At 53.5% G+C, this 26,366-nt stretch overlaps 8 protein-coding genes across 8 annotated transcripts; 6 read left to right on the top strand and 2 right to left on the bottom strand.

Moving 5' to 3' along the window:
• Positions 1-160: 160 nt before the first annotated feature.
• Positions 161-1,360, top strand: BBA_03984 (uncharacterized protein; the record flags this gene model as incomplete). The annotated part of the gene is made up of 1 exon (XM_008599081.1): positions 161-1,360. The coding sequence occupies one exon, from the start codon at positions 161-163 to the stop codon at positions 1,358-1,360; it is 1,200 nt and encodes a 399-aa protein (XP_008597303.1).
• A 2,171-nt stretch (positions 1,361-3,531) lies between these two features.
• Positions 3,532-5,379, top strand: BBA_03983 (MFS quinate transporter; the record flags this gene model as incomplete). Its single annotated transcript, XM_008599080.1, has 3 exons — positions 3,532-4,088; positions 4,196-4,577; positions 4,657-5,379. The coding sequence occupies 3 exons, from the start codon at positions 3,532-3,534 to the stop codon at positions 5,377-5,379; spliced, it is 1,662 nt and encodes a 553-aa protein (XP_008597302.1).
• A 6,024-nt stretch (positions 5,380-11,403) lies between these two features.
• On the top strand, positions 11,404-12,620 carry BBA_03982 (short chain dehydrogenase/reductase; the record flags this gene model as incomplete). Its single annotated transcript, XM_008599079.1, has 2 exons — positions 11,404-11,755; positions 11,812-12,620. 2 exons carry the CDS (start codon positions 11,404-11,406, stop codon positions 12,618-12,620), a joined length of 1,161 nt encoding a protein of 386 aa, XP_008597301.1.
• Positions 12,621-13,129: 509 nt separating this feature from the next.
• On the top strand, positions 13,130-17,502 carry BBA_03981 (hypercellular protein (hypA); the record flags this gene model as incomplete). The annotated part of the gene is made up of 2 exons (XM_008599078.1): positions 13,130-13,295; positions 13,391-17,502. 2 exons carry the CDS (start codon positions 13,130-13,132, stop codon positions 17,500-17,502), a joined length of 4,278 nt encoding a protein of 1,425 aa, XP_008597300.1.
• A 613-nt stretch (positions 17,503-18,115) lies between these two features.
• Positions 18,116-19,066, bottom strand: BBA_03980 (NmrA-like family protein; the record flags this gene model as incomplete). The annotated part of the gene is made up of 1 exon (XM_008599077.1): positions 18,116-19,066. The coding sequence occupies one exon, from the start codon at positions 19,064-19,066 to the stop codon at positions 18,116-18,118; it is 951 nt and encodes a 316-aa protein (XP_008597299.1).
• Positions 19,067-20,422: 1,356 nt separating this feature from the next.
• BBA_03979 (aminodeoxychorismate synthase) lies at positions 20,423-23,083 on the top strand (the record flags this gene model as incomplete). The annotated part of the gene is made up of 1 exon (XM_008599076.1): positions 20,423-23,083. The coding sequence occupies one exon, from the start codon at positions 20,423-20,425 to the stop codon at positions 23,081-23,083; it is 2,661 nt and encodes an 886-aa protein (XP_008597298.1).
• Positions 23,084-23,433: 350 nt separating this feature from the next.
• Positions 23,434-23,905, bottom strand: BBA_03978 (vacuolar protein sorting 55; the record flags this gene model as incomplete). The annotated part of the gene is made up of 2 exons (XM_008599075.1): positions 23,434-23,567; positions 23,650-23,905. The coding sequence occupies 2 exons, from the start codon at positions 23,903-23,905 to the stop codon at positions 23,434-23,436; spliced, it is 390 nt and encodes a 129-aa protein (XP_008597297.1).
• A 1,200-nt stretch (positions 23,906-25,105) lies between these two features.
• BBA_03977 (MAK16 protein, putative) lies at positions 25,106-26,098 on the top strand (the record flags this gene model as incomplete). Its single annotated transcript, XM_008599074.1, has 2 exons — positions 25,106-25,167; positions 25,216-26,098. The coding sequence occupies 2 exons, from the start codon at positions 25,106-25,108 to the stop codon at positions 26,096-26,098; spliced, it is 945 nt and encodes a 314-aa protein (XP_008597296.1).
• Positions 26,099-26,366: the final 268 nt, after the last annotated feature.

The raw sequence follows: 26,366 nt of genomic DNA, 5'->3' as shown, positions 1-26,366 counted from the left end.
AGGGAAGTGAATGGCAAGGTGAGGTGACGCTGATCCGGGCGGTGAATCGGATGTGGACTTGTGCTCTGACTCGAGCAATCTTTCCGAGTTGAACACTTTGCAACTCTTCTTTACAGAGTGTTAACTTTGTTGCTGCTTTTTGCAGAGATTTGCCACCATCATGACGGAGATGTACGCTGATTGTCCTGACGAGAAGCACGACATTGACGAGGATGATTACAACGGCGATATCCACGATGGCGAAATTACTGGCGCTGACAGGTCCTACACCATCCGCGACTATTTCGACATTCGCATCGACGAGCTAACTGGACAACTACGCAACACGGTTGCCTGTCCACGGGGCGACACCCAATGCGACGGTTTTGTCTTTGATTCGATCCAAGACTGTCTGGACCACGAACGAGATTGGCACTCTGGCCCTTATAAATGCTTCATCTGCGGACAGATTTTCGCGTCTGGGCCCCGACTGCGCCGACACGATCACTATACAGATTCGGAGGAGAGAAAAGCAGAAGTCGAGGCGGCCGAAACTCGCAAAAATGCGTGTTGCGGAGTAAAGATTTACCACGGCAACGAGTGGGCTCGACGACGGGCGAAGCTATTGTTAAAGAAGATTAAGCTGGAAGAAGCAGCGCAGGATAAGAAGAGGGATCGAAAGATTATGGGGGATGTCAAAAAGGAGATGGCAAAAAAAAGGAAAAGAGATGGCCCGCTGGTGGTTATCGGTGTGGCGGGGAGAACGGTGATGGGCGAGGTGGAAGACGAAAAGGGAGGAGGAAACTGTGACGAGCCGTGCTGTCCGGCCTTTGAGCGGCGCTTCGTCAATGACAAGGCGCATCAGCGGCACGTGGCGTCGCAAGGACACGTTGCGGCTATGCGCATGGGCGCCGCGCTCCTCGAACAGCTGACTATCACGGCTGGCTTCAAGACGTCTCTGACTGAGACTCCCTCGCGACGAACAAACGTTGACATGTCTGGCCGCGGCCACGATCGAGACACTACACCCCCACCGTCCCGGCTAGTCGACAACGCTCCAACGCAGCAACTTCTCTCGCCACCGGCGACGCCGCATGGCCCATCGTCGTCGTCACTGTTGTCGTTGTCGTCGTCATCACGCGACGAGGAAGAGACGAGTTGGGATAGCATGGAGCATATCCCGCTGAGGCTGGAGAGGCGGCTCGCTCTGACACAGCAAGCACTCAGAGAACTGCGATGCAATGCGCCGGGATGTGGCATGTATGGCAAGCAAATGGCGAGCTCACAGAGCTATTGGGGCCATTTGGCATCGGAAGGTCACGTAAAGGCGCTGAAGACGTGGAGTGAAAGAGGAGGAGAGGCGGTCTATGTTTATGTTTGAATTTCGAAATGCCCGTGTGTGTTGTTTGTTGGATGCCCATTTTGAAGAGTGAAAGAATGAGATTTGAAGGAAATTGTTGCTTAGCTGGAATGGAACAAAAAAAAAAAAAGGGGGAAAGGAAAGGATACAATTTATATACAATGGTGTGGGAAAACGTGTGCTTTGCTAAAGGATAAGTATGGTATGGTAGGATGAGACGGACTGGTAGTGGAACGACTCGTGGGCCCGACGGGCAAAGAGACTGGCTCAATGTTTGCTGTGAGAAATGGCTGGAACTTGGAATTTAGAGATTTTGCATGAGCAGGGCAGAGAGCAGCAAGGGCTGAGGTTTATTCAGGTGAGGGACAATGTGGGATGGATAATGATGGACACGGTGCTACGTGTGGTTGGGAATGGCCACGTGTAAGTGACGCCAGTGCTCCACGATTATATATGGCGGATTGATTTATGCATAACGGTCACTGAGAATGAGAACTCTTTTGCTCGGATCTTGTCCCTTTTTGTGCATGAGGACGCGTATTCGGCTTACTACGCTATCGCGGGGCCATCTTTGTGATGGTTCGAGGATGGTAAAGCTGCCAAGAGGTGGTAGGCATCACGGTGAGTATAGGGAGACGAGAGCCCTGCAATCTCCAAAGAGAAAGTTGAGTGAGAAAACAAATCAGTTATTAAACAAGCTCAAGTTCAAGGAATATAATGTATCTGAAATATTCGATGAGCGGGAATGAGATGATTGCATTTCCAAGTACAAAACCACCAGAGAGCAGTCTTCTATTTCTTCTGTAATCGACTTGCGCGATAAGTCCTAGAAATAGGGGAAAAAAGAGGAATCGGGGCCTTTGAATACGAGAGGGCGTAAATGATAGGAGGAAGAAGAACGAGAAAAGCTGGGCAAACTTGGTTCTTACGAGCCAGCAAACAGTTGATTAATCCCGTCGCGACAATGGCATTACGCAGCCATCGGCCACTTGCGTTGGAGAATATTGCCCCGTTGCTCTGATTTGATGGCAGTGTAGGAGTGACGCTCCTTGTTTTCCGTCGCCATTTAATCTTTTTCAAAAAAAAGAAAAAAAGACATTTCTTGCAGAAGACATTTTCTTGTAGAAAGAAAAAAAAAAGGCGTCGGATAATTTCCCGCCCACTGGCTCTGGCCAACTCAAAACGTCACCTGCACAGTGCGTAGCCGATCGTGGCTTTTTTTTTTTTTTTTCGGAATACGGACCGGGGCGCTCGCTCCCGCGCCTCATTGGTGGAACCGAGATCCCCCGGATCAGAAAGTTGTGTCCCCCTTCACCCGTCATAACCCACAAGCTGAGGAGGCTTGGCGGAAAAGCTGAGATTGGATTATTCCTGAATATTGCGTGTGCTCTGGATGGTTTAACTGCAAATGTCGAGCTGACGCGGGGTGGCGAGCTGGACTAGAGCTTTTTCCACAGTCTGAGAGCAAACGACCAAAGATGTGTGTGTGTGACATTGCATTTGATATTGCATTTTTTTACAATGTTAGGCGGCTTCACTATTTTGTGGCTGCGCTGTCTCTAATCAGCTACACGCTATTGAATGAAAAGAAGGAATCAAAAAGCGGGCAACTGCCGGTTATTGAAACGACGCAGTGGAGAGCGCCTATTCTATTTCAATCTGGGGCTATTATCAAGACTAGACACAAACAAGGCTGACCTTTTTTCATGTCTCTCCGCATTTAGACCCCAGCACAGTGCGAGTTTTCCCCCGCAGTTCCTGCTGGCCACAGTTTGCATTCTTTCGAACAAGTCGAGCTGGCTGCCAATCAAAGACTTTTTTTATCCTCAGCACGGCAGATTGCAACTAGCGGGCATCTCGTATGTAGTGCCATCTCAGCATCTAGCCCTGCAGCCAGCCGCATCGCCAGAACTGGGGTAAAAGGTCTCTCCATGTTGACGACGCCCCGGTGTTGCGCTTCCTGTCTCACTCACACAAGTCCCGCTTCCCAATCTTTTCTCTCGTCGCTTTTTCCTCCTCCAGCCCGTCTGCAGCTTCGACTTTTTTTTTTTTCATTGCTCTTCCTTCACTGAATCCGGGCTCAAAAGTTTCGTCCCGTCTGTTCTGCTCAATCTTGGGAGCCCTTCTCTCCGCAACACCATCTCCAACGTCTTCTTCACCACCACCACCACCACCACCACCAATTTCAAACCATGGCCCGCCGCGTGGCCAGGCTGCTCCGCGCCATTGTCCGCAACGACGCCATGAAGGAGGACCCGGATCCCATCTACAACGGCCGCGTCCTGGCCCTCGTCTGCGCGGCCTGCTTTGGCGGCATGCTCTTTGGCTGGGACACGGGCGCCATCGGTGGCGTCCTGCACATGCCCGCCACCCAAGCCCGCTTCGGCTTCCTCCACGCCTCGGACAAGCGCAAGGCCGACCAGGAGCAGAATATCGTCTCCACCCTCCAGGCCGGCTGCTTCCTCGCCTGCCTCGTCACCGGCTGGGCCGCCGACCGCTTCGGCCGCCGGAGGGCCCTCGTCGCCGCCGGCGTCTTGACCGTCGTCGGCGTCGTCTTGCAGGCGGCCTCGGCGGCTCGCGGTACCCTCGCCGTCATGTACGTCGGCCGCTTCGTCGCCGGGCTCGGCTGCGGTGCGGCCTCGGCCCTCACCCCCATCTACGTCTCCGAGTGCGCGCCTCGCGCCATCCGCGGCGGCTTGACGGCGTTTTATCAACTCTTCAACGTCTTTGGCATCATGGTTGCCTTTTGGTAAAAGCCCCTCTCAACTTTCCCCCTTTCCCCCAACCCCCAAAAACCTCGCGGTACTGGGGCAATAACTGGGAAAGGTGTAGTTACTAAACCTTTTGCATAATTAGGGTCAATTATGGATGTCTTCTCCATGTCCCCGCACCCGCCAAATTCATCGTCCCGCTGGCCCTCCAGTCGCTGCCGGCCGTCCTCCTCGTCATTGGCATGGTCCTCTCCCCAGAGTCGCCGCGCTGGCTCGCCAAGGAGGACAACTGGGAGCAGGCCACCTCGACGCTCGCGCGGTTGCGAGACCTCCCGCCCACACATGCCTACGTGCAAGGCGAGATTCAGGAAATGGCCGACCAGCTCGAGGTTGAGCGTCGTCTGACTGGTGGCAGCTCCTCCGCAGCCCTTTTCCGCGAAATGTTCTTGATCCCCGGCAACCGTAATCGCGCTCTCATCTCCATCATGCTCATGATTTGCCAGCAGCTCACGGGCGTCAATGCCATTGTAAGTCTTTTTGCCCCCTTTTGCGGCACTCCGCGCAGCTCCTCCGCGACAAGATTTCGTGCTTGCTGAACAAAGGTAGAACTACTACGCTCCCCAACTATTCGCCAACCTGGGCATGGACGCCACTGACTCGTCCTTGTTCGCCACCGGAATCTACGGCGTTGTCAAAGTCGTCAGCTGCTCCATCTTCTTGCTCTTCGTGGCCGACTCGCTCGGTTGCCGACGCAGCCTCCTCGCCACCGCCGCCTCGCAGGGCGTCGTGCTCTTCCTCATTGCCATCTACGGCCGCGTCCAGCCCCCCACCAAGGGCGAGCCCGTCACGGCCTTTGGCTACGTCGCCATTGCCTGCATCTACCTCTGGGCCGCGTCGTTCCAGTTTGGCTGGGGCCCGGCCTGCTGGATCCTCGTCAGCGAGATCCCCGCGGCCCGCCTGCGCGCCCTCAACGTCTCCCTCGCCGCCGCCACCCAGTGGCTCTTCAACTTCGTCGCCGCCCGCACCGTCCTCACCATGCAGAGCACCATGGGCCGCGCCGGCTACGGCATGTACTTTTTGTTTGGCAGCTTCTGCTTCCTCATGGGCGTCTTTGTCTACTTTTTCGTGCCCGAAACGAAGGGCCTCTCCCTGGAAAAGATGGACCAGCTCTTTGGCGTCACTGAATCGCTGCATCGTAAATTGGACGGCGACTCCGAGACGGGTGCTAAAATAACGCGCCCACTGTCAACAGCACCATCATCCATGAGGTTCACGCCGCGGAAAAGCAACCCTCATTCAATAAACAAAGGCGCCGCTACCGCCACGTGAAACGACAGTGTAAATGATATATCTGCTGCCTTTTTTTTTTTTCGTGTTCTTCTGCAAGTCATGAGCTCAACTTTGGCCCCGAATACCTGCCAAATTTCCACAATTTCGCCCAGTTTGTTTGTTCCTTTATTCGGCACTTTTCATCTTGCCATTTTTTTTTCTCCGTCTCGAGTCGGGCACATTAGCAAGCGTGCAAATTTTTTTTTTATCTCGTCACAACTGACCATGGCCAATGGATAACACATTGTGCATTTTTTCTTGTTGCCGTTTTTTCCCGCTCCCTGATCAATTGCCGCTCTTCGTGATTTGCCGACATTTCGTCCCCTGCGTTGCACCATGGTTAGTCAACACTTTTCCCCCCTTACACACCACACACCGAAGAACCCGGGTGCTTCTTCCTTTTCCCCGCTTCTTCCTGGGAGTGCATGTTGGAACGGCAGTTGCTTTGCAGAAGAGCCTTGAACATGGGGAAAGAAAGGCCAAACGAAGAAAAAAAATTAAAAGGACAAAAGACGTAATCCCTTGGCAGCCACTGACCATCGTGCCGTGTTTCAAAAGAGCCTACCTTCACGACGCGGGGATGCCGAGGGCCGTTATTGTGCCTTAGCTCGGTCCCCTGGCCGAGCAAGGTAGGTAGGTGGTGCGATGAAACGCCGTTGTTTCATGCTCTTTCTTTGGCAAAATTTGTCAACCTTGTTAATAGCATGATCTGCGTCCATTGCCGATTGCTAGAAGCCCCAAAGTCTAAATAAAGCACAACGTGGCCCAATGCGGAAACTATCGCGCGCCACGCGCTCCGTTGCCACATGTTCTTTTTTTTCTGCCCTGCTAATCAATCGTGGACACGGGGTTGTCCTCGGATATGTATGTCTCGATTCTCCGTTTCACCAACTAACCACTCTGGGTGGGTGGGAATGTTGGATGATAGATTGTAATGCCGGCTGGTTAGATTAAGAAGACTATCGGCGTTTCTGATTGGAAAGAAAAAAAACAACAAAAATAGAACAATTGCTTGCCAGGGATTGCGAGTCACATGCGCTGTGCGCTGTGTAAGCTCGATTATTGACATCTGTACACCCTCAAGACGATTGGCTCTTGCTTGGTCTCGGGGTAGCAGTAAACCTCAAGTCCAGAGGGGTCAGAGGCCAGTCTATCAACACTCAGTCTATCAGCAGCCAGTCGATCAACAGCCAGTCTCTATCAGCAGCCAGTTCAATAATCAACAGCCTCTTAATCAGCAGGCCAGCTAGGTAGTCAGCAGCTAGCCAGTCAGCAGCCGGTTAATCAACATCCACTTACTCAGTAGCTAGTATATCCAAAGTACCCAACTATTCAACTGGCTGTTAATGAACCGGCTGTTGATTGACTGGCTGCAAGTATTGTTACAATTAAGCTGCATTTTTCTGCCGCTTTTGGCCCCGCTCAGACTCGGCCTCTGACCCCTCTGGACTTGAGGTTTTATTAACTACCTGCCCCTTGGCCTCCGCGCGCGGCGATGGCCCGGTGATATGCCCTGATCCGGTCTCTTTTTAGCGACGGCAGCTTGCCGTTCCGTCTCCCCATCTCTCCCACTTCCACTTTCGCACAAGGTAGAATTCAACTCTATTACTCGTTGAGGAAACAAGCCATGGTTAGTAAGGCTGTCTGTCTGGTTGACCTTCTGTAAGCGAAGCGGAGCCCCTCGTCATCTCATTATCACCAAGACTTTATATTATTGGATAGTGTAAACCACTGTCGGGGCTTTTTCTTGCTTTCCTACATGTGCCATGGCTGAGGCGGCGGCGCAGACGCATAAACCCACAGCACCCCAGCCAGCGCGGGTGTCCGGCGGGACGTCTTTTGCTCGTTGTGGTGCAAACTGTCTCACCGGGTAAAATCCTCAAAAGCCGACAAATACTTAGCAACCATGGTCAATGGGTCCAAACTCCAAAGGCCCTTGCCAAAAACTGGGTTATAGGAATACTGGGCATTCATCGCTGGCATTATGGTTATAGGCTTATAGCCAGTTGACTGTCAATGTCAACAATAGTGGCGCTATAACTTCCTGTCAATGACCTTGGTAGATGGCAGTCCAGCTTTGTTCAAAACTTCTGACAGAAGTTGGTCAAGAGGGGCGTACGCATATTTGGCTACTACCAGCAGCGTAGGCGCCGCGGCTGACACTCGGCCACGGTTAAATCATGACGTCTTGAATAACGATTCAAACGCTTCTGAACCTGATTTCTGGCATGCTGCACATAAGCCAAGGTGGTTCTCATCCGATTGTTTGGCGCCCTCCACACACCTCAGCTCCGTCTCTGTACTGCCAAAATGGGCGAGAGGGGGCGGGACCGTGTTGCGTGTGTATAGACAGGGGCAAGGGTCTCTAGTTAGTCGCGGCTTACAACCACCGGCCAAGTATTTGCCCTACACACAGGCTGTGCCCTGTGTGAGTAGGGATGGCCTGTTCCCACAATGGTGAAACCGGCGGGTTGACAAAGCAGCCTTTGTGATAGCAGCGGCATAACCGGCGCAGGCGACTGTAAGAGGTGCTGTAATGGTGTTATTCAAAAGTCGTCAAGCACAGCGATGCAGAACATTTTTCAGCCTTGTCTCGGCCGTCAACGACATGCGCGGTCGGCCGTTGTGCAACGGTAAGGAACGGTACGGGATGCCTGTTATGTCGTCGAAAACCAACAGTGTACCAACCTGCGGCGCCCAGTTGCTAGAATCGCCGTTAACAAGCCCCGGACGAGTTCGGTGCAATGACGCACACATCTGTGCAGGCATCCGCTGTTCCGGGACTGTCGCGACCGCTGAATGAGGAACCACATGACTGGAAAGTAATACCAAACCAGCAGAGCGCTGGGGTTCCACCATCCTAGCTGCCAGAGATTCAAGGCTCAAGCAGCCCAAAACCTTGTTCTCCACGGGCGCCTGGCGGAGCTGTCTGCCATCCTCGATGCCACCGCAGTTTAGCAATGTCTTGCCATCATTCGAGGGGTGTTCTGGGCGAAGCGGCATAACTATGGTCGGTAAGAACACCCTGTTGCCTCAGGCTTTGCGCATTGAAGCGGCATCGCCGTAGGGCCACGACGATTCGAGAGCGTCGAGATTATTAGCTCTCTCGAGATGCTGCAGGCGGCTATCCAATTTCGGCAATGGCCCTGCAGCGGCGTATTTTGCTCACGCTGGGCGAAGCACGCTAAGAATAGTGCCTCCGGGACTGCACCCCACGTCGTATCTCCTGCCAGGCACCAATTCATCAATTAGGCTTAGCCGCAGTTGAGTTTGACGAGAACTTGCTTCTAGCCCTTCTACTGACATTCCACGTTCTCGAGGTGGAGCGACTTTTTTTTTTTGGTATCCCGTCGGCTGGGTACATCGCCGACATCTCGACGGCTGAGTATAATTAGTTGCTTTGAAAATGAGCTGCACTTTTCGGAAGGCTCCCGCGACATCTGGATTTTATCTCGTCAAACCGGTCGCAAGCTGAAAGCCTCCTGTCGTCGGGCATCATCCGCGCAACCGTCTAAGGCTTGTTGACTTGGTGAGGGGCCGCGCCACAAAATGTGGCTTGTCAACAACTGACTCGGTGTGAACTGTCTGCGAAAGGTTGTATCCTAATAAATAAGTAGTTAGTTCGTTCGATTATCGTGGAGGATATAGCCAATGACTATAGCCATGTCTGGCCCTGCACGAGCCAGACAAGGGTGAGATAGAAAGAAATAGAAAAAGACTTGAAAAAAAAGTGAAAAAAAAAAAAAATTCAAATAGGATGCCGACTGTGCATAGAAAAAAGACAAGTGATGATATAGATCAAAACAGAAATCGCCACACTGAGCCTCATGTACACGACAAGCAACTGTCAGATGGCCAACACTCTTCAAGCTTCAGCCGCGTGAGCCATGTCGTAATTGAAGCGCCACAGTCAGCACAGGTAGCAATGGTAGAAAGAGAATCAAGTCGACGGAGAAAACAGGAACAGTCACACCCAGTCCGCCACATCGGCTAGACCAGGTCGACACGTTCAAGTACATCTCCAACATGAAGATTGTAACTGAACTATAGCGAACAGACCCCTGTGATTGCTGCTGCTCAGTTTGAGGACAGGGCAGCCCGGTCATGCGCCGAGAACGTTGCCAAATGTCTCAGAGTAGTGACTTACTCGGTGAGATTTCTCCCGCGGAACAACTACAAATTAAACGTGTCGATGGAATTGAACAGTCCTGGGGGGATGCGGGAAAGGGGAGGAGCGCAAAGTGACTAGCTCGTACTAAAACAAGGCGTGACACTTCCGCCCTTTCAAGTTCGGTACCTGAGCGTTGGAAGCACGACGCATCTAGTAACTTATTGGTTAGCATCTTTCCAGACAATGCAGTTGTCAGGGTTGCAATGGTCAGGGAAACTTTCACCTTGGTCGTTGTCGCAAACGACGGCAGGACATGCCGTAGCGAGTCCCGCAATGAAGAGGACCCCGGGGCGTATCCGCCGATAATTCGGGGTGGCAGCAAGCAAGTGCGAGTCACATAATAGAGGCAAAGAAAGAGTTGCAGCCGGTCGCGCCGATCTTTCAGACCTGTGACTTGGATGTGGATGTTGAGCCGATGTCTGTGCTGTGCAGAGAGAAGCCAACCCAACCCAACTTGCCAACCTTGCTAACCCAAGCAAGCCATTCTCCTCCAGGAACGTGGCTGCCTCGGAAGTCCACACTTTTTGGTACCAACGCGGGCTAGGCAAGCGGCTGACGAAATGGTTATTGATCAGTGAGAGAGCAAGTATCCGTACAAGAGTAGAAAGCCGAGAGAAGAGGACCCAATTCGCCTACCAGTGGGATAACTAGCGAACACAGCAAAATTGGGCCTGGCAACTAGGGCGAGGACATCATACGGCATTTTCCACGTTTGAGAGGCCCATAATCTATCTCGAGTGCTGGGTCCACGCCCCCCCCCCCCCCAAGTAGCTAGCGAGGGGGAGCTTCATGACGACCATGCCATCCCGACTTGAGCAACTGTTTGTGTATTCGGTGGGCGCAGTACAATTGAGCGGCGAACGAGGCGGCTTGTAGCCCTCAGCCCTTGTCCTAGATCATTGAGCAGCCCCGGTCAGACTGGCTTGGGACCGTGGTGTTGCTCATAGTCGTTGTCCACACATAAGGCCAAGGAGCCCTGCCCTTTTTTGAGTGACTGTCGCAACTCATTTTCTAATCATCTCGACTTTGTTCTCTGTCCATATTACAGCAGGGCAGTTTCTGGGCCACTCCCACCGACTCTGGTGTGACCTCTTTACTGTCTTGTTGATAATCCACCTACTGGACAGCCACTCGCTCTGCCCTCAAACGCTACCACATCGCGCCAGCCCTCATCAGATCACTCCATCGCCCTCGTGCACAAAGGAAGCCTCGAGGCCTCCTAGGTCGCTTCTTGCTTGCAGTTGATCGGGTATCGAAAAGGCGTCTTCTGGGCTGTGTCAATGTCGCGAGGGCGGGCGAGCTGTGTTTGCTAGAGCACAAACGCCCACCGTCCACCACCGAACTTATACAAACAGCGCGCCTGCCATATGGCCTCTGCCAGCCGGCCGCCAGCTGCAAGGCGCGACAGCTCATCAGCTGCCAGCCGCCAGACGTTTAGTGCTCCCCCATCGCACGCCTTTCGTAAGTCTACCTTGCTAGCCTGCCTTGTGAATAGCTTCATTGGTTGCTGTGTCTTGTTTGCTGTCCCCGTCTTGTCTTGTCCTCATGGTCTGTTTTACATGTTTTACGTACTGTTGCCACTGGCGCGGCGCCATGGCTCACTTCGCTACCAGCAACGCCTGTCTCCTCAGCCCGGTTCAGAAATACAGGGCCACACCCCCCACGGCCGCCTCTTCTAATCTTCCCCGCCGCGCCAGTTGCAGTACCTTGTTCTCTGTGTCTGGCCAACGCTTTCGGCCTTCTTCATCTCCAATCGCAGCCCCATGGCACTTTAGCGACCGACATTTCCATTCTTCATCACTCCCTGCCTTTAGACATGAGACTGCTTCCCTAACAATTACTTTTTTGTTACCATGGCTGATAGCTCGCCGCCTCCTGCAGCCACCCACAACTCGCCTCGCACATGGCTTTTGACAGCTGCATTATCGCCGCTTGCGGTGCGACTCATTCGACAGCTCCTCGCCCATGGTGATTACGTTGTCGCATGCCTCCCTCCTCATGAGATCGAAGACGACGATCGAAGCGCCGAATTTCGCGATCTCATCAGCGAATGCAAAAGCACCCGGAAGGATCGCGAAGGTTGGAAGAACAGGATTCGATCCATTCGCTGTGATGGACGCGCTATGAGCGGCTGCGGGGCAGCTATCGACGAGGCAGTACAGGTCTTTGGCCGAATCGACATTCTACTTTGCTGCAAGTCAGAAGGTAAGGAGGGCAATGCCAGAGCAGCTCGTCGCGGAAACGTGCTAACCGTTGTGTAGCTGTGATTGGAACAGTCGAAGAGCTTTCCAATACTCCCGGCACCCAGAACCTCGTCCGAGACCAATTCGAAACCTTGTTCTTCTCTCAGGTCAACTTCATCAAAGCGGCATTGCCTGTCTTCCGGAGCCAGCATACAGGTCACATTATTGCGCTGACGAGCATCGGAGGCCACATTGGTACCCCTGGCATGTCCATCTACACCGCGGCCACGTGGGCATTGGAGGGCTTTTGCGATTCGCTGGCGTACGAAGTTGCCCCGTTCAACATTAAAGTGACAATCGTACAGCCGAACAAGGAGATCCAGTCCCTGACGAATCGCATCACTTTCGCACCACAGATTGCAGCCTACGCGCCAAACTATACTCCAGCACCGAGCATTCGCGACATGCTCGTCAATGTGCTCAATGCAAACCCCGGAACTGTAATGCCGCCTGGCCTTGACGTGCCCGACTCTCCGACTACGCCCGAGGCCGACTTGGAGTCCATCTCGCTGGAACCGGAACTTGGCGTCGGTGAAATTTTGCACCGGTATCCAGCACTCCCGCATGCTGCGCTTGAAAAACTGGTCGCGGAAACAGTCCATGCTCTGACGGCAATTGGCGGACACGAGAACCCTCCCTCAAGACACATTGTAGGGACAGAAGGCGCTCTTGCTGTGCAGGAGAAGCTCAAGACGATTGTGGAAGAAATGGAAGACTTTGTAGACGCGAGCCTTGCTGTCGATATCTTCGAGAGCGAGCTGAACAAGGAGGCACGTGAACGACGGGTCACAATTGAATCGCAAGATCCAGGACCCCCATCTGCGTGACTGTATATATTGAGGATGTCATTATGTCACGGGTGACGGCTTAAGGCGTTTTGGCTACTCTGGAGTTTAAGTCAGATTCTAAATACCCTTTGATCGCGGATTTTTATATAAACTTTCAATTTACTTGAGCAAAATCAATTTTTCCAAGTTCCTCTGAATAATAAGACTGTTGGCCGCGAGGTGGTCCTTAGAGAGCTTGGTATTAGATCAGCAGTCCACTGGCGCGTTGCGCCCAAGCTCTGCCTTGTCGCGCCAATGAAGCTCCCCACCTGGCCTTCAAAGACCAACATCTCCTTGGTCCCACCAAGCCTCGCGACCACGTCTGCGACACGGTTCTCTGCAGCACTCCTTGGATCACATCTTCCGCACAGCCTTAGATCCCATACTAACCGTCCACATCTCTTTGGCTATTTCTTTCCACCGAGTTGCGAAGCAGACAGTCCCCACCGTGCATCCCAACCCGCGTGAACACTGGTACAAAGCCATGTTGCACTGCACCACTTGCTAGAATGAGCCTGGATCCTTTACTTCCCATTGCGCCCGCGAGGGTGAAGGCTCTGCTTCTTCCTGTCGGAAAGGTCAAGGCGGACCGATTTGTCTCTTTCGTTGAGAGGCTTCAGACCGAACATGTGGTCTATCTACGAGACATCACCGCCGACAGCCGGCCGAATAGGAGTAAGCTCTGACCAACCTTGGAGGACCTCATATGGCGTTGCGCCGGAGCGGACTTATCTGCAGATTGATGGAGACCAATGCTAACCCCATCCTAGACATGTTTTCTCCCCTCGCGTACCCGGACGGCGTCATTCTCTATGATCTAATCTCTCACGCGCCGCCGTCTTCCCACCTGGCCCTGTCGCCCTTCGATCTATATCGCGAGCCCCTCGCCATTATTGCGATTGCTGACGGCAGCGAGCTTGGCGATGCCACATTCAGCAAGCGACATTCTTCCAATGGTACCGGCCCTACAATAATAGAGCGAAACCTGCGGGCGCTATACCAAGAGCTCGAAGACCTCCGGGATATCTACCCCAAGTCCCTTGTCCACCAAGTCTTGGTCTTTGACTACATGCCCCCAGCAGGTGAGGTTCACGTTCCCGAAGACGTAACGACTATACCAACGCCTGCGAATTCGAAACGAACAACAATAAAAACAGTCATGTGCAATATATCGTCGTTACTCCTCGCAGAAATGACTACACTGGCCAAGTCTTTTGAGGCCATGACCTCGATAGATTCTCCTGGATCTTACGCTGCCAAGAATATAAGAGGAATTGATGATTGGTCTAATGGAGCCTCTCGTCGTAGTTCCCATATGCCACCACACCTTATTCGATCAAGCTCGGCGACGGCCGATCGAGCGCAAACGAGAATGTCCATGCCACCCGTGCCCACACGAACCCAATCGGTATCGAACGGTTCGACGCCTCGCCCCGAAACGCCGGTGAATAAAGAGTGGCGAAATAGTGCGGCGGCGTCAGTCGATGGCACAGAGAGTGGTCCAACTAGCTCGCCAGCTTCACCCGAGTCCAAGCTTTCTCTCTCGAGAAGCGGTGATGTGTCGCGCGATGCAAGCAGAGATCGAGTATCAGTGCAAGGGTTCGGGCCCGGCGGCGCAAATGACCGGTGGCGACTGAGAGGCAAAGGTCGTGCTGGCGTTGTTATTGGCTCCATGTACTTGCAGGCAGGCCGCTGGAGCGATGCGCTCCGAGAGTTGAGCGAAGGCGCCCAGGTTGCGCGCTCATTAAATGATCACATTTGGCACGGAAAAGCTCTTGAGCTTATCCTTATGAATCTTTTCCTGCTTGGCTGGTTGAACCTGGAATTTCAAATACCCATTGTTTGCCTGCCAACTTCGGATCGTCCAGCGTCGCAAAAGGTTGAAGAGCTCGTGGACCCGAGCCAACCCAAGCATTTGCGCAACTTGCAACTGCTGCTACCCGAGCTTTTGGATCGGATTCTGAGTCTCTACTCTAGAATATCAAGCGAAAGTCTACCACCGTTGCCGTTCTCTGAAACCACGATTCGCTTTTGCAAAATTCTCTCGTCGCTTCATAGCTGCAACGGCATCTTGAATCAACAGTGCCTCGACATGATCATTGTCGGAAAGACTCCCGAGCTGTATTTGACAACTTCACCGAGACTCATCATTAGCCCTAGCCGTCAGCAAATTGTGAACACCTTATTCAAGGCCTTTCCTTCGTCAGCTACCGAGCTATTAACTACGGCGGACCGGGTCCAGATCCTTAGTGGAATTGCCAGCGTGCTAGGCCAGATTGGATATCATCGAAAAAAGGCCATGGTCACGAGAGAGCTGGTATCTGTTCTGATTGGCGGTCTCGTTGAAGCCCGCACCAAGGGTGCTGCTGAGGCAGGTGTACATCCTGCAGCCGGACTCATACCCCTCGGTTCTGGCGGCGAAAGGGGCAGAGGCGCTGCAGTATTGGATCTCGGTGAAGCAGACATTGAGCAAGGCATAGAAGCTTTTCTCGACCTCCTCTGCAGGTCTTACGGCGTGGTCAGCTTTGATCCCCTCGGCAAGTCTGCTGATGTCCCAGACGTGGGAGAAGACCTCGACGCTGCCATCATTTCCAGAATTCAAAGGCAGCTAGCTACGCGATTCTTTGGTTTCCCAGAAATCAAGCTCAACATTCTTCGCTCTTGTATCAACTTTGCGGAAGCATTACCTGACTTTAACGGCGTCCTCAAATACTCTAGCGATCTGATGCGTACAGCTGGCTCAGGCGTTGCGCCGGCATCGCGAAAGGAGCACTCCGCGCCGCTGATATTCAAGGAAGAACAAGTGCGTTTAGCAGCCAACATTTCTCGCACCTGGGTCCTTGCCCAGCGGCTGGGCATGACTCATCTTGGTGCTGAGTACTGGGACGAATTCCTGGTTCGTGGCATAGAGCTAGAGCCATTACCTTTGACCAGAACTCCGGTACCGCATTCTCGCAGCATTCTTCCCGGTGCAACGGCGAGCCGTGCGTCCCAAGATGTGAATCCATTCATCTATAATCCGTTCCTCAAAGAGGCGGCGGAGACTGCTGCCAAGAACCTGGTTTCTGGCGAGGTTGCCAACTTCAAAGTCACGCTTCAGAACACATACGACATCGAAGTCGAGATTGAAAGCCTTCGCTTAGAAGCGACCGGAGTAGAGTTTGAAGCATTGCCCACCCACGTTACTCTCGGGCCTTATCGCACCCAAATTATCGTTGTTCAAGGACGACCGAAAGCACCCGGAACTGTCGTTATCGTGGGCGCCATGGTCAGAGTCCGCGGCTGTCGAGAGCGCCTTTTCCCAATATTTACAAACTCCTGGACTCCGCAGCGCGCGGACAAGGTCAAGTCGAAAGGCTTGGCTTCTCTCGACATTGGACCTCCTGTGCCGACCAAAGGAAAATCAACAAGCCGACAGCTTTCTGCGGACACATTCAGCGTGAACGTTGTAGAAGCGCAGCCCTTGGTTGTTGTCAAGTCGACCTCACTGTCACAATCCTCCGTCATGGTTCTGGAGGGCGAGAGACACGTTTTCTCAATAACACTGCAGAACTTGTCCGATACCGCAGTCGACTTTATGCTGTTCTCCTTTACAGATTCTACACAAGGGCCTTTGCAAACCGCACTGAACAGTAGAGACGTGTCTGTGGCGGAAATGTATGAGTATGAGCTTATCCTCATGAAGAAGCAAGCATTGCGACTACCGAAGAGCGAGCCTAACCGACACATTGCCCCCGGTGGCGAAGCTACCTTTGATTTCGAGATTTTGGGTAAACCGGGCCTCACCAATGCAACGATCCAAGTTGATTACGCCTATCTTGGCGTCCCTATTGATGAAATCACGGAGCAATTCTTCACCAGACAACTGTCACTTGATTTGGCTGTGACGGTCAATGCGAGCGTCGAACTATCGAGAATAGATACCTTGCCCATCTACGGCGGCATTCCTCGAAGCTTCCTAGACCGTGTTGGCGGTGATGCTTCGCCTGATGATGAAGAGTACTGCCTGTTGTCGATGGATATGCGCAATTCGTGGCCCAGTCAGATGGCAGTTCGAGTAGAGGGCAGCGACGGAATGACAGTGGAAGACAGCATACTCCCCGGAAAAACTACGCGGCTTGTTCTGCCAGTCAAACGAGTCTTTCTAGAAGATCCGCATGCGTCGATACCGAGCCTGAATCCCAATAAAACGAGGCAATTCGTGGTTAGCTCGAGCAAAATCTCACCAGAAATGGAGCGTGCCAATCGTGAGGCCTTTTGGTATCGCGAAAAGATTCTGGATTCTCTAAAGGCAACTTGGAAAACGACAACGGTGCCGAGGAAAGAGGGCGTGATTGACCTACGCAATATACGACTGACGACGCGCATGATTGAAGCTATCAAGATTGACGAAGTTGACATTAGCATCTCGATGGAACCTGCCAACGGCGAAAAGGGTGACGGACCCATAAAGGGTGCCACTACGGCAAAAATGGACGAATTTATGAATCTAAAAGTACACATAATGAACAGGACAAGTCGGCCTATTCTGCCCATGCTGCGGCTTATTCCCGCGCTCTGCCACCGCCCGCTCACGGTGGCGCTAGACTACACGCGCAAGATTGCCTGGAACGGTACTCTGCAGCAGCTGTTGCCCAAACTCGAGGCAAACTCGAGCCACGACTTTGTGCTGGGCTTCACGGCGCTGTGTCGCGGCGAGTTTGAGATTATGGCGTCGGTGGAGGAGGTGCTTGTCCGGGAGCCCGACCAGGCCGAGAAGCAACGGCACAGCAGACCGAGGTCCAACACGCAGGAGGCAATGGATGCGGTTCTGGGCGTCAAGCAGCGTGGGATATGGCACTCGCGGCATTCGTTCAAGCTTCTTGTGACGGACGACGAGTGAAAATGCGGTAGTGAAGACTTTCGTTTTCCACACGTGGGCGCTACTTTCTCCATCACGTCGACTTGTCCGATACGGTAGTCGCGTAATATTTTAAGGAGCAGCTGCCATGTATATAGCGTCAATCGAAACTATGTATCTAATCGCTTCAAAGCCAGCAAGTAGCACAACACAGCACTCGAACGCTGTGCTATGGGGTTTCATAGAAGGGCTGGTCCACTCAACCAACGCTCAGCTTACATGTACAATCTGAGTCAGGCCTCACAAGAGCCGTACATCGAGCATCGGCTTTATTTAGAGGTTACAGGTTAGTACCAGATGCTTGAAAACAGATAGCCCGACCTGAGCATCGCCCGAGAAGCGGTCCGAGCATGCCGTCACTCTATCCACTGCATGTATGTACCTGTGAAGTAAAGATTAAAGGTATTAGCGGCCGGGTCGTATGTACATATTATAGCTACATGTGGTTATGATCGCGACAGTACACTCAATTACACTAGTGGTGCGGGTGTAGCCTCAATCCTGGTGAACCGCTGCGTTACCGCAAGGAAAGCCGATAGCGGCAACGTCCAAAACAGGAAATCCGATACATGGTGTACAACTAAACAGCATTTCCCTACTCGCCCAATAAAGTCTTGAAAACTTGTGCAGGGGTGCGTTTAGGTGCGGCTATGTTGAAAACCTCGTTGCTTGTCGTGTCAATTGCGCACTTGCCCTCCCAGACGGTGTCTGCAGCATGCTTGATAGAAAGGATAACATTAGAAGATTCCTTGCTTTGGGCTGCCATGTCTTCTACGAAGGAGGTATCCTTGTAGGCGACAGTCTCAACCTTGGTGCCGAGGTACTCTTCGGCCATGGCGACGATCTGGCGGCCAGAGATATTCTCCGGTCCATTCAAGACGTACTTGGCCTTGTTGTGCGGGGCGACGTCCTCGGCCACCAGGAGGTGGGCTGCTAGAATGCCCACGTCGTCGGAGTCGATGATGCCGACAGGCGCGTCCTCGGAAAGCAATAGCCTCAAGGTGTCCTGCTTGCCAGTCTCGCGGAATTTGGAGATCAAGGCGACGGCAGGCATCAGGGCAAGCTGCGTAAAGATGTTGGGCTGCAGCGAGGTCCAGCGCAGACGGCCAAACTCGGGCGAGCTCAATAGGGCCTCGACTGCCCAGTGCGCGCGAGCGTAATAGGCCGGGCAGTCTGGGCGCACGTTGGCGGCCGTGGTGGAGATGCGCACGACATACTCGACGCCGGCGTGGAGGGCGGCGAGGTGAAACGTCGACTCCTCGGCGAACTGGTTGGGCTCGTTGTGCGAGGCGATGAAGGCGCGGACGACGTTGTTTTCGCGGAGCCAGTCGGCCGTGATCTCGACCCATGCCTTCTCGGCCACCTCGACGCCGGGCAGCTGTGCCAGCTTTTGGGCGGCCGCGCCGCTCGAGGAGCGCGTGAGGGCGAGGATGCGGTGGTTGGCAAAGGTAGTAGTGCTGGTCGTCTTGAGAAGCTCCGACAGGGTCTTGACAACGGCGCGGCCCGTGTTGCCGGTGGCGCCGGCGATGAGGAATGTAGGAGCCATGGTTGCGGATGATTTGGGGGTACGGATGGAAGAAAGGTGGTGTTGGTGGTGGTCGATATTAGATAGTTGGGGTTGAACGAGTGCGGCAGGGCGGCTCAATTTATACCAGTACCATCACGATGCCAATATAGCACCACCACAGCACCACCACAGCATCATCGGAGCATAGTATCACCACAGTATCGCTTGCGGATGAGAAATAGCTTACTCCGGAAGGAAGGTTTCGGAGCCAGGATTGATGACCAAGTATTCCCCCACTTATCTCGACGGAGTTTGAGTGGCGTCAAAGATCAGTCGGAGTTGATGAGTATTGACGGCGGCAACCCACAGACGCCTAGATACCAAGGTTGATGCATTCACATCCAAGACGATTAGTAAAGATCTAGATTATCTGGATTCTCCGCACAATGCTTCGCTAGGGTGCGGTGTTGGCGGACAAGTCGCCAAGGGCTTGGTGTTTGTTGGAGAAAAGGCAGCAGGCTCGACGCCTCAGGCAGCAGCATAAGGTAGTTAGTCCCACTTGCATATCTTGTGCTCTAAGCTTGTCTCGCAGCCTCTTATTCTCGATGGAAACAATAAAGAACCAGCATCAACACCAAGGAGCCCCTCACGATACGTATCGTCACCCACATTGAGCTTCTAATTGTCTAATCCCGAGTCAGAGACAAACGCTCTATCCCCGGTGTTTTGAGCAATAGACACACTATCCGTACTCGTGGTACATTTCGTTTGGTTTTTTTTGTTTTTTTTTTTTTTTTTCAATAAAATGCATACATATCAAGAGTTTTATTTATAAAAGGCCTACTTATTACGCCCCGAAACTGATGACTACCACTACTTACACTGCCTTTTATAATGACTTCCGAGTGTTTGCGGCTAAATTCGGCAAGGTGGCGGAATACAGACATTAAGCTAAATTAGTGAGTTAGCTGCCATTACTTTTAATTTTTCTAGCATGGTCCCAAGGCTTTGACGAGGCATAGCATAAGAGGAAAAGAACAAGCAAAATTCGGTGCCAGTATTTTTCGTCGCCTACGATGAACCACGCCGATATCGAGCCGATGCTAATTAAACCGCAACTTGTTTCCGTTTCACCGTGTCGCCTAATCAATCTCGAGTAATTTGTTGACCCGCCGACGTTCACGGGCCCTTTCGGCTTTGTGGCTTGTCGAACGTCAACAGTGAGGGAAACAAAACCGACGAAGAGCCTTTTCTAAGTTTCTAAAACTTTGAAAAGTAGCCATTTCCCAGTTCTGACAAAAAGGGCAACATCTAGAGCTGGCATCTGGACTTGACCGTTTTGACACTGATCTTGGAAGCAACGGCGCGGCACACGGAAAACGTTTTCGCCAGAAGATGCCCTTGATTCAGTCACTCACCGGCTCCGGCTCATCATCGCCGCCGACCGCCACAACCACGACGACAACGAGGCTCGCCGCCTGCAGCGCCGATCCGTCACCGCCGCGCATTTTGTTTCTGGACGCGTATGACTCCTTTACTAACAACATTGTCTCACTGCTCAAGGATGCGCTCGGCGCCGCCGTGCAGGTGCACGTCATCCACATGGACCTGCGCACGCTGCACTCGGATCCCACGCCCGACTGGACGCCCGAGCAGTTTGACGCCCGCCTCGCGTCGTTTGACGCCGTTGTTTGCGGGCCGGGCCCGGGCTCGCCGCTATGTGCCGACGACGTGGGCGCCTTTCGCCGTCTGTGGGATCTGCCGCGCCGCCGCGCCGTGCCCGTCTTTGGCATCTGTCTCGGCTTTCAGAGCCTGGTTGCGCACTTTGGCGGGGGCGTGCGCAAGCTGCGACGCGGCCTGCACGGCATGGTGCGGCCCATTGAGCACAAGGGACTGCAGACAGCGGCCGAGCCGGCGGCAGCAGCAGCAGCAGCAGCAGCAGCAGGATACGCCGACATTTTCCACAACGTCCCCGCCTTCAAGGGCACGCTGTATCATAGCCTGTGCGCGGATATAGGCCAGGATGATGTCTCGGATGCGGACTGGCCAGCGACGAAATGGCAGCCGCCATCCAGGGCACGAGATTTGGTTCCTCTGGCGTGGGTAACGGAGCCGGAGAACGACAATGAACGCGTTTTGATGGGCGTGCGCCACGCTAGCTTGCCATTTTGGGGCGTGCAGTGCCATCCTGAATCCATTTGCACAGATTCATCCGCCGTGCATGGCATTCTGCGCAACTGGTTCGACCAGGCGACAAAGTGGAACGAGGTCAATGGCCGCAAGCGACAAGCGTGGACTTTGCCGCTTGTACACTCTGCCAGCCTCGAATCGACTTCAGCAGGCGCTACTTCCACTGCACATGGGCCCTCGGAGAGGGAGCTGGCCGCGGCTCGGTGGTCGAATGCCCTGCGCTCCGGCCTCGCCGGTCAAGGCACGCAACCTGGCTACATCTGCCGAAAGCTCAAGCTCCCCGATGGCGTCGACGCCGCCGATGTAGCAGAGATACTTGACAACGGATCCAGCGAGACTATTCTACTAGATTCTTCCAGCGCCAAGAATGGCGATCCGCTGGCGCGAAATAGCATCATTGCGCTAGATGTGGGTGAAGCTACTCGTCTGGAATATCATGTCCGTGATGAATATGCTACTTTTCGGCGTCCTGCTTCTAAAGCTAACGGCGGCCGCCCCGAGGAGGTGCAAGAAATCTCGCTTGACGGCACCGAAGACGATCCCATGGCCGTCTACCAGATCATGTCCGAATACTGGAAGGCTCGCAAGCTCGACGATACCCGGACCGATGGCTTTCCGGCTTTCAAGGGCGGATTCATGGGCTTTGTCACGTACGAGATGGGTCTTAGTACTCTTAGCCCTGGCGCCGTTTCCGCACACCGCGGCCACCACCGTCCAGATCTTGTCATGGCTTGGGTTTCCAACAGCGTCGTTCTCGACCACAAGTCTAACACAGCCTATGTACAATGTCTGACGACGGCGGATAACGACGGAAGCTGGGTCGAAGAAGCCGTGGAGAAGCTGCAGAATGCAGGGGTATGGCGCGACCCTAATTCTCGGCGCGCCGTTAGCTGTCCAAAGGCGACCTTTACGCCCGAGGAGTTGTGGGACGATGTAGCGAAGCGTGGGAGCAGTCGTCTGGGCATCAAGGTGCCCGACTGGAAAAAATACGAGGACGACGTCCGACACTGCCAATACGCTATAAAAGAGGGCCATTCTTATGAGCTCTGCCTGACAGGACAAACAACCATGACAAGGCCGCCTGTCGAGCCCGAGGACAAAGAGCACTCGCCATGGGAAATGTACCGAACGCTCCGCAGCAGACAGCCCGCTCCGTTTGGGTCGTTTATCCGTCTCGGCGGTGCAACCATTGTCAGCTGCTCCCCGGAAAGGTTTCTGTCGACCGACCGCGACGGCCTCTGCCGCATGCGTCCAATGAAGGGCACGGTGCGCAAGTCGGCCGCCGTGTCGACGCTCGCCGCGGCCGAGAAGATTCTGCACATTCCCAAAGAAGAGGCCGAGAATCTCATGATTGTCGACCTCGTGCGCCACGACCTGTACGGCGTCTGCGGTCCGCAAAACGTAACGGTGCCGGACCTGCTCAAGGTGGAAGAGTACGCCACCGTCTTTCAGATGGTCACGGCCGTGCATGGGCAGCTGCCGACGACGCAGCAGCAGCCGAAAAGCGGCGGCGGTCTCAACGGCATCGACGTGCTCGCGGCGACGCTGCCGCCGGGCAGCATGACGGGCGCGCCGAAGAAGCGCAGCTGCGAGCTGCTCCGCGTCATTGAGCCCGGCGAGCGCAGCATCTACTCGGGCGTTGTCGGCTACTTTGACGCGCAGGGCCAGGGCGACTGGAGCGTGACGATTCGCACCATGTTTCGCTGGGACGATGAGAGGGCGGACGGAGAGGAGGGTGGAGAGCGCGAGGTCTGGCGCATCGGCGCGGGCGGCGCGGTGACGATCCTGAGCACGCCCGAGGGCGAGAGGGAGGAAATGTTTACAAAGCTGTTTGGACCCCTCGGCACATTTAGAGATGCGGCATAAAGGCGGATTAGACGAGCATACTAGAGTTATGGACATCTCATCTCATTACAATCAGAGTTGGGTCTTGAGGCTCAGCAGTCCTTTTATCATTTCATGACTTTAGAGCGATCTCAACATCATTTGGTTAGAGGAAAATATTATCATTGTTACATTGAGAAAAATCATGGACGACCTCTTTTGTGAACGCTCATGCCTGTTGCAGAAAGAATAAAACATCATATGGTGAGATTCAAACATTTTCCCTCAGTGCGACGCCCCCATCGTCCTCCCAAGAAAACATACAGGTACAAAGACGCAATTTGACCTCTTGTGCATCAATCCAGAATCAACTTCTCTTGGTCTTGTCGACTTTAGAATTCTTGCTCTTCTTGGAAGAACATGCCAAAGCTAATGATGGTGCCATAGATCAACAGGCCGCCCGCGATGGACATGATCATGGCTTCGACACGGATAATGTCGGCGTGGGCAAGGATAACCGGTAGAGCTGTGTATGTAAAAAGACTCGAGTTAGCAAGCTGTTAAAATAGAGATGACAGACAAGGAGAGAAGAAAAAAAACCAACGCACCCATGCCCATGACGACAAAGAAGCCGGTAAAGAAGCGGCCCAGGTCCAGAATGGCCGCGCCAGAGCTCTCGACAAAGTCGTCGGGGTTGGCGCAGCGGCTGCAGATCCAGTTGGGGACCGGCGCAATGACATAGGTGGCGACGACGAGCAGCGGGAAATACGAGTGGAAAAGGGCGCACGACAGGATGACGAGCAGGAAGCCGAGGGCGAGGACAAAGGATAGGGCAATAATGGTCTTGAGACCGGCGGTCGGCATGGTGGGCGAGAACGGAGGCGCGGCGGCGCTGACCGTGAACCGATTTTCTGTACAAGGGTGTGTGTGTGTGTGCGATTTTTGCGCTTTGGCAACAGTCGAGTTGAATATGCGTCGAGGGCTCCCCACGTTCGGGCAGGAAGCGAGCGAAAAGCTTGTTCGGGAGTTGGTCGGTCGGAGCTGGCTCCAAGTGACGTTGACGGTTTCAGAGCTCGGTTCGGAGATGATGGGGTGGCGCAACAGCGAGCCTCGGTCGGCGGTCGCTCGAAGAAGAAAAAGGCAATGAGACGGCGGAGAGAGTATGGTCGGTGTTGATAGCCGCGGTCGTGGGCGGAGAGGTTTCGCTGGCAGAGGGTTTGCTGGACGTCGAGATGGAAGAACTGCACGAGAACTGGGGTCGGTTTGTCTAGGTAGTTAGGCCAGTTGCGCGTATTGTGACGTTGACAGCGGCGCTTGTTGACTATGGCGGGGCAGAGGATTGGGCAGGCGGTGAGGTACCATTGAAAAAGCGGCAAAAAGGTATCAAGAGTCGGCGATCATTTCTATATAAACTAATCATTCGAGCAAGAGAGGTATAGTCGTTTAGATAGATTGATAGTTAATTATTATAACATGACAATAAGCTCTATTCATTTTGTTTCGGAACTTTGAGATGCAACATCGGGCTGCATGCGAATGCTGGTTGTTTACGGTGTACAGTGCAATCGGGGTGACTTGCTTGTTGATCAACGAGTTTTCTGTATCAGGAAAAAGGTCCTCAAAACCAAGCCTTTTCAGAGAATGATTGCAGCTCAAATGTTATCCTGTCTTCTTGACAGCAACCGCCAGGAAGAGGCATGTGGCTAGCGCCTCATGTGGCTTGGCAAGTGATGGGTCCTGGTTTTGGGAAGGCGGTGAGATGGGCCGCCCACCACTACCAAGAACTAGCCAAAGGCAGAGCCTGCCTATCAGAGCCTGGCAAAAAAAATCTCCCAATGTCCCAGTGCAGACCCAGAAAAAAAATATACTGCTTCTTGATCCCCAAAGCCTTGCCTCTTCATTTCTCCCGTTTTGCACATTAGAGGAACGGGGCTTGAGATTTTACACCCTGTGTATTGCTTTATTTCCAATTCGCAGAGGTTAAATCGAAATTGTTTTTCTTGATCTTCCGAGGCATCAACAAGGCGATCTCCCCCCCAAAAAGACACTCGCAAATCGCCCACCATGGCGTCCGACGAGATTGTCTGGCAAATTATCAACCAGCAATTTTGTGCCTTTAAGCTCAAGTAAGTTGCTGCAATCAGTGCTCGCAGAACAAAATCTAACATGAATAGGACCCCAAAAGAGCAGAATTTCTGCCGCAACGAATACAATGTGACCGGCCTTTGTAACCGTCAGTCGTGCCCGCTGGCCAACTCTCGATATGCCACGGTCCGCCAGCACCCGACCAAGCAGACGCTCTACCTGTACATGAAGACTGTCGAACGTGCGCACCTGCCGTCCAAGATGTGGGAGCGCATCAAGCTTTCCAACAACTACAGCAAAGCTCTAGAGCAGATTGACGAGCGCCTCATCTACTGGCCCAAGTTTCTCACGCACAAATGCAAACAGCGTCTCACTCGCCTGACGCAGGTGCAGATTCGCATGCGCCGCATCGCCGCTGAGGAGGAGCGTCTCGGCGAGAAGCTGGTGCCCAAGCTGGCGCCCAAGATCAGGCACCGCGAGCGTGCGCGCGAGCGCAAGGCCGAGGCTGCTGCCAAGCTGGAGCGCACCATTGAGCGCGAGCTGCTCGAGCGTCTACGACAGGGCGCATACGGCGAGCAGCCACTCAATGTCAGCGAGGATATCTGGAAAAAGGTCCTCAACGCCATGGAGCGCGAGGGCAACGGTGTTCGCGACGAGGACATGGACGAGGGCATTGACTCGGACGAGGAGGAGCTTGACAGCGAACTCGAGGACGGCGAAAAGGCTGTCGAGTATGTGTCCGACCTGGACGAGAGCGAGGAGGAGCTCAACGATCTGCAAGACTGGCTCGAGAGCGACGAGGAGGACGAGGAGGAAGAGGAAGATGACGAAGATGAGAGCGATGAAGACGAGACGGAAAAGAAGAGCAACAAGAGAAAGCGTGGCCGCGTTATCAAGATGAAGAACAAGCGTCTTCGCCAGGACGAGAAGGAGAAGGAGAAGCTTACTCTCACAAACGACCTCGCCTGGTAGTGCACGAGAGCATGGGCGCCATGAGAAAAACTCATTACGACAGACTATACGTCTGCTATCTGATGTCTGTATATTTGTCTAGTTATCAAGCAGATGGCTTACTCAGAGCCAGGCCTGCCTTGGCACGCAAAAGTTTAGGGTGGAAGGGATTGCATCAAAGTCATCATGTAGCAAGCGGCGTTTTTTGGCATGTATCTATGGTTTGCTATTTCTGTCGGTATTTCAATATGTGAATAATATCAAGCAATCAAGGTAGTCTATTTTTTTT

The sequence above is a fragment of the Beauveria bassiana genome (genome assembly GCF_000280675.1).
Source record: "Beauveria bassiana ARSEF 2860 unplaced genomic scaffold BBA_S00008, whole genome shotgun sequence".
Classification (NCBI taxonomy): domain Eukaryota; kingdom Fungi; phylum Ascomycota; class Sordariomycetes; order Hypocreales; family Cordycipitaceae; genus Beauveria; species Beauveria bassiana.
Note: the sequence above shows the minus strand (reverse complement) of the source record. Positions and strands in the feature narration are given on the sequence as shown.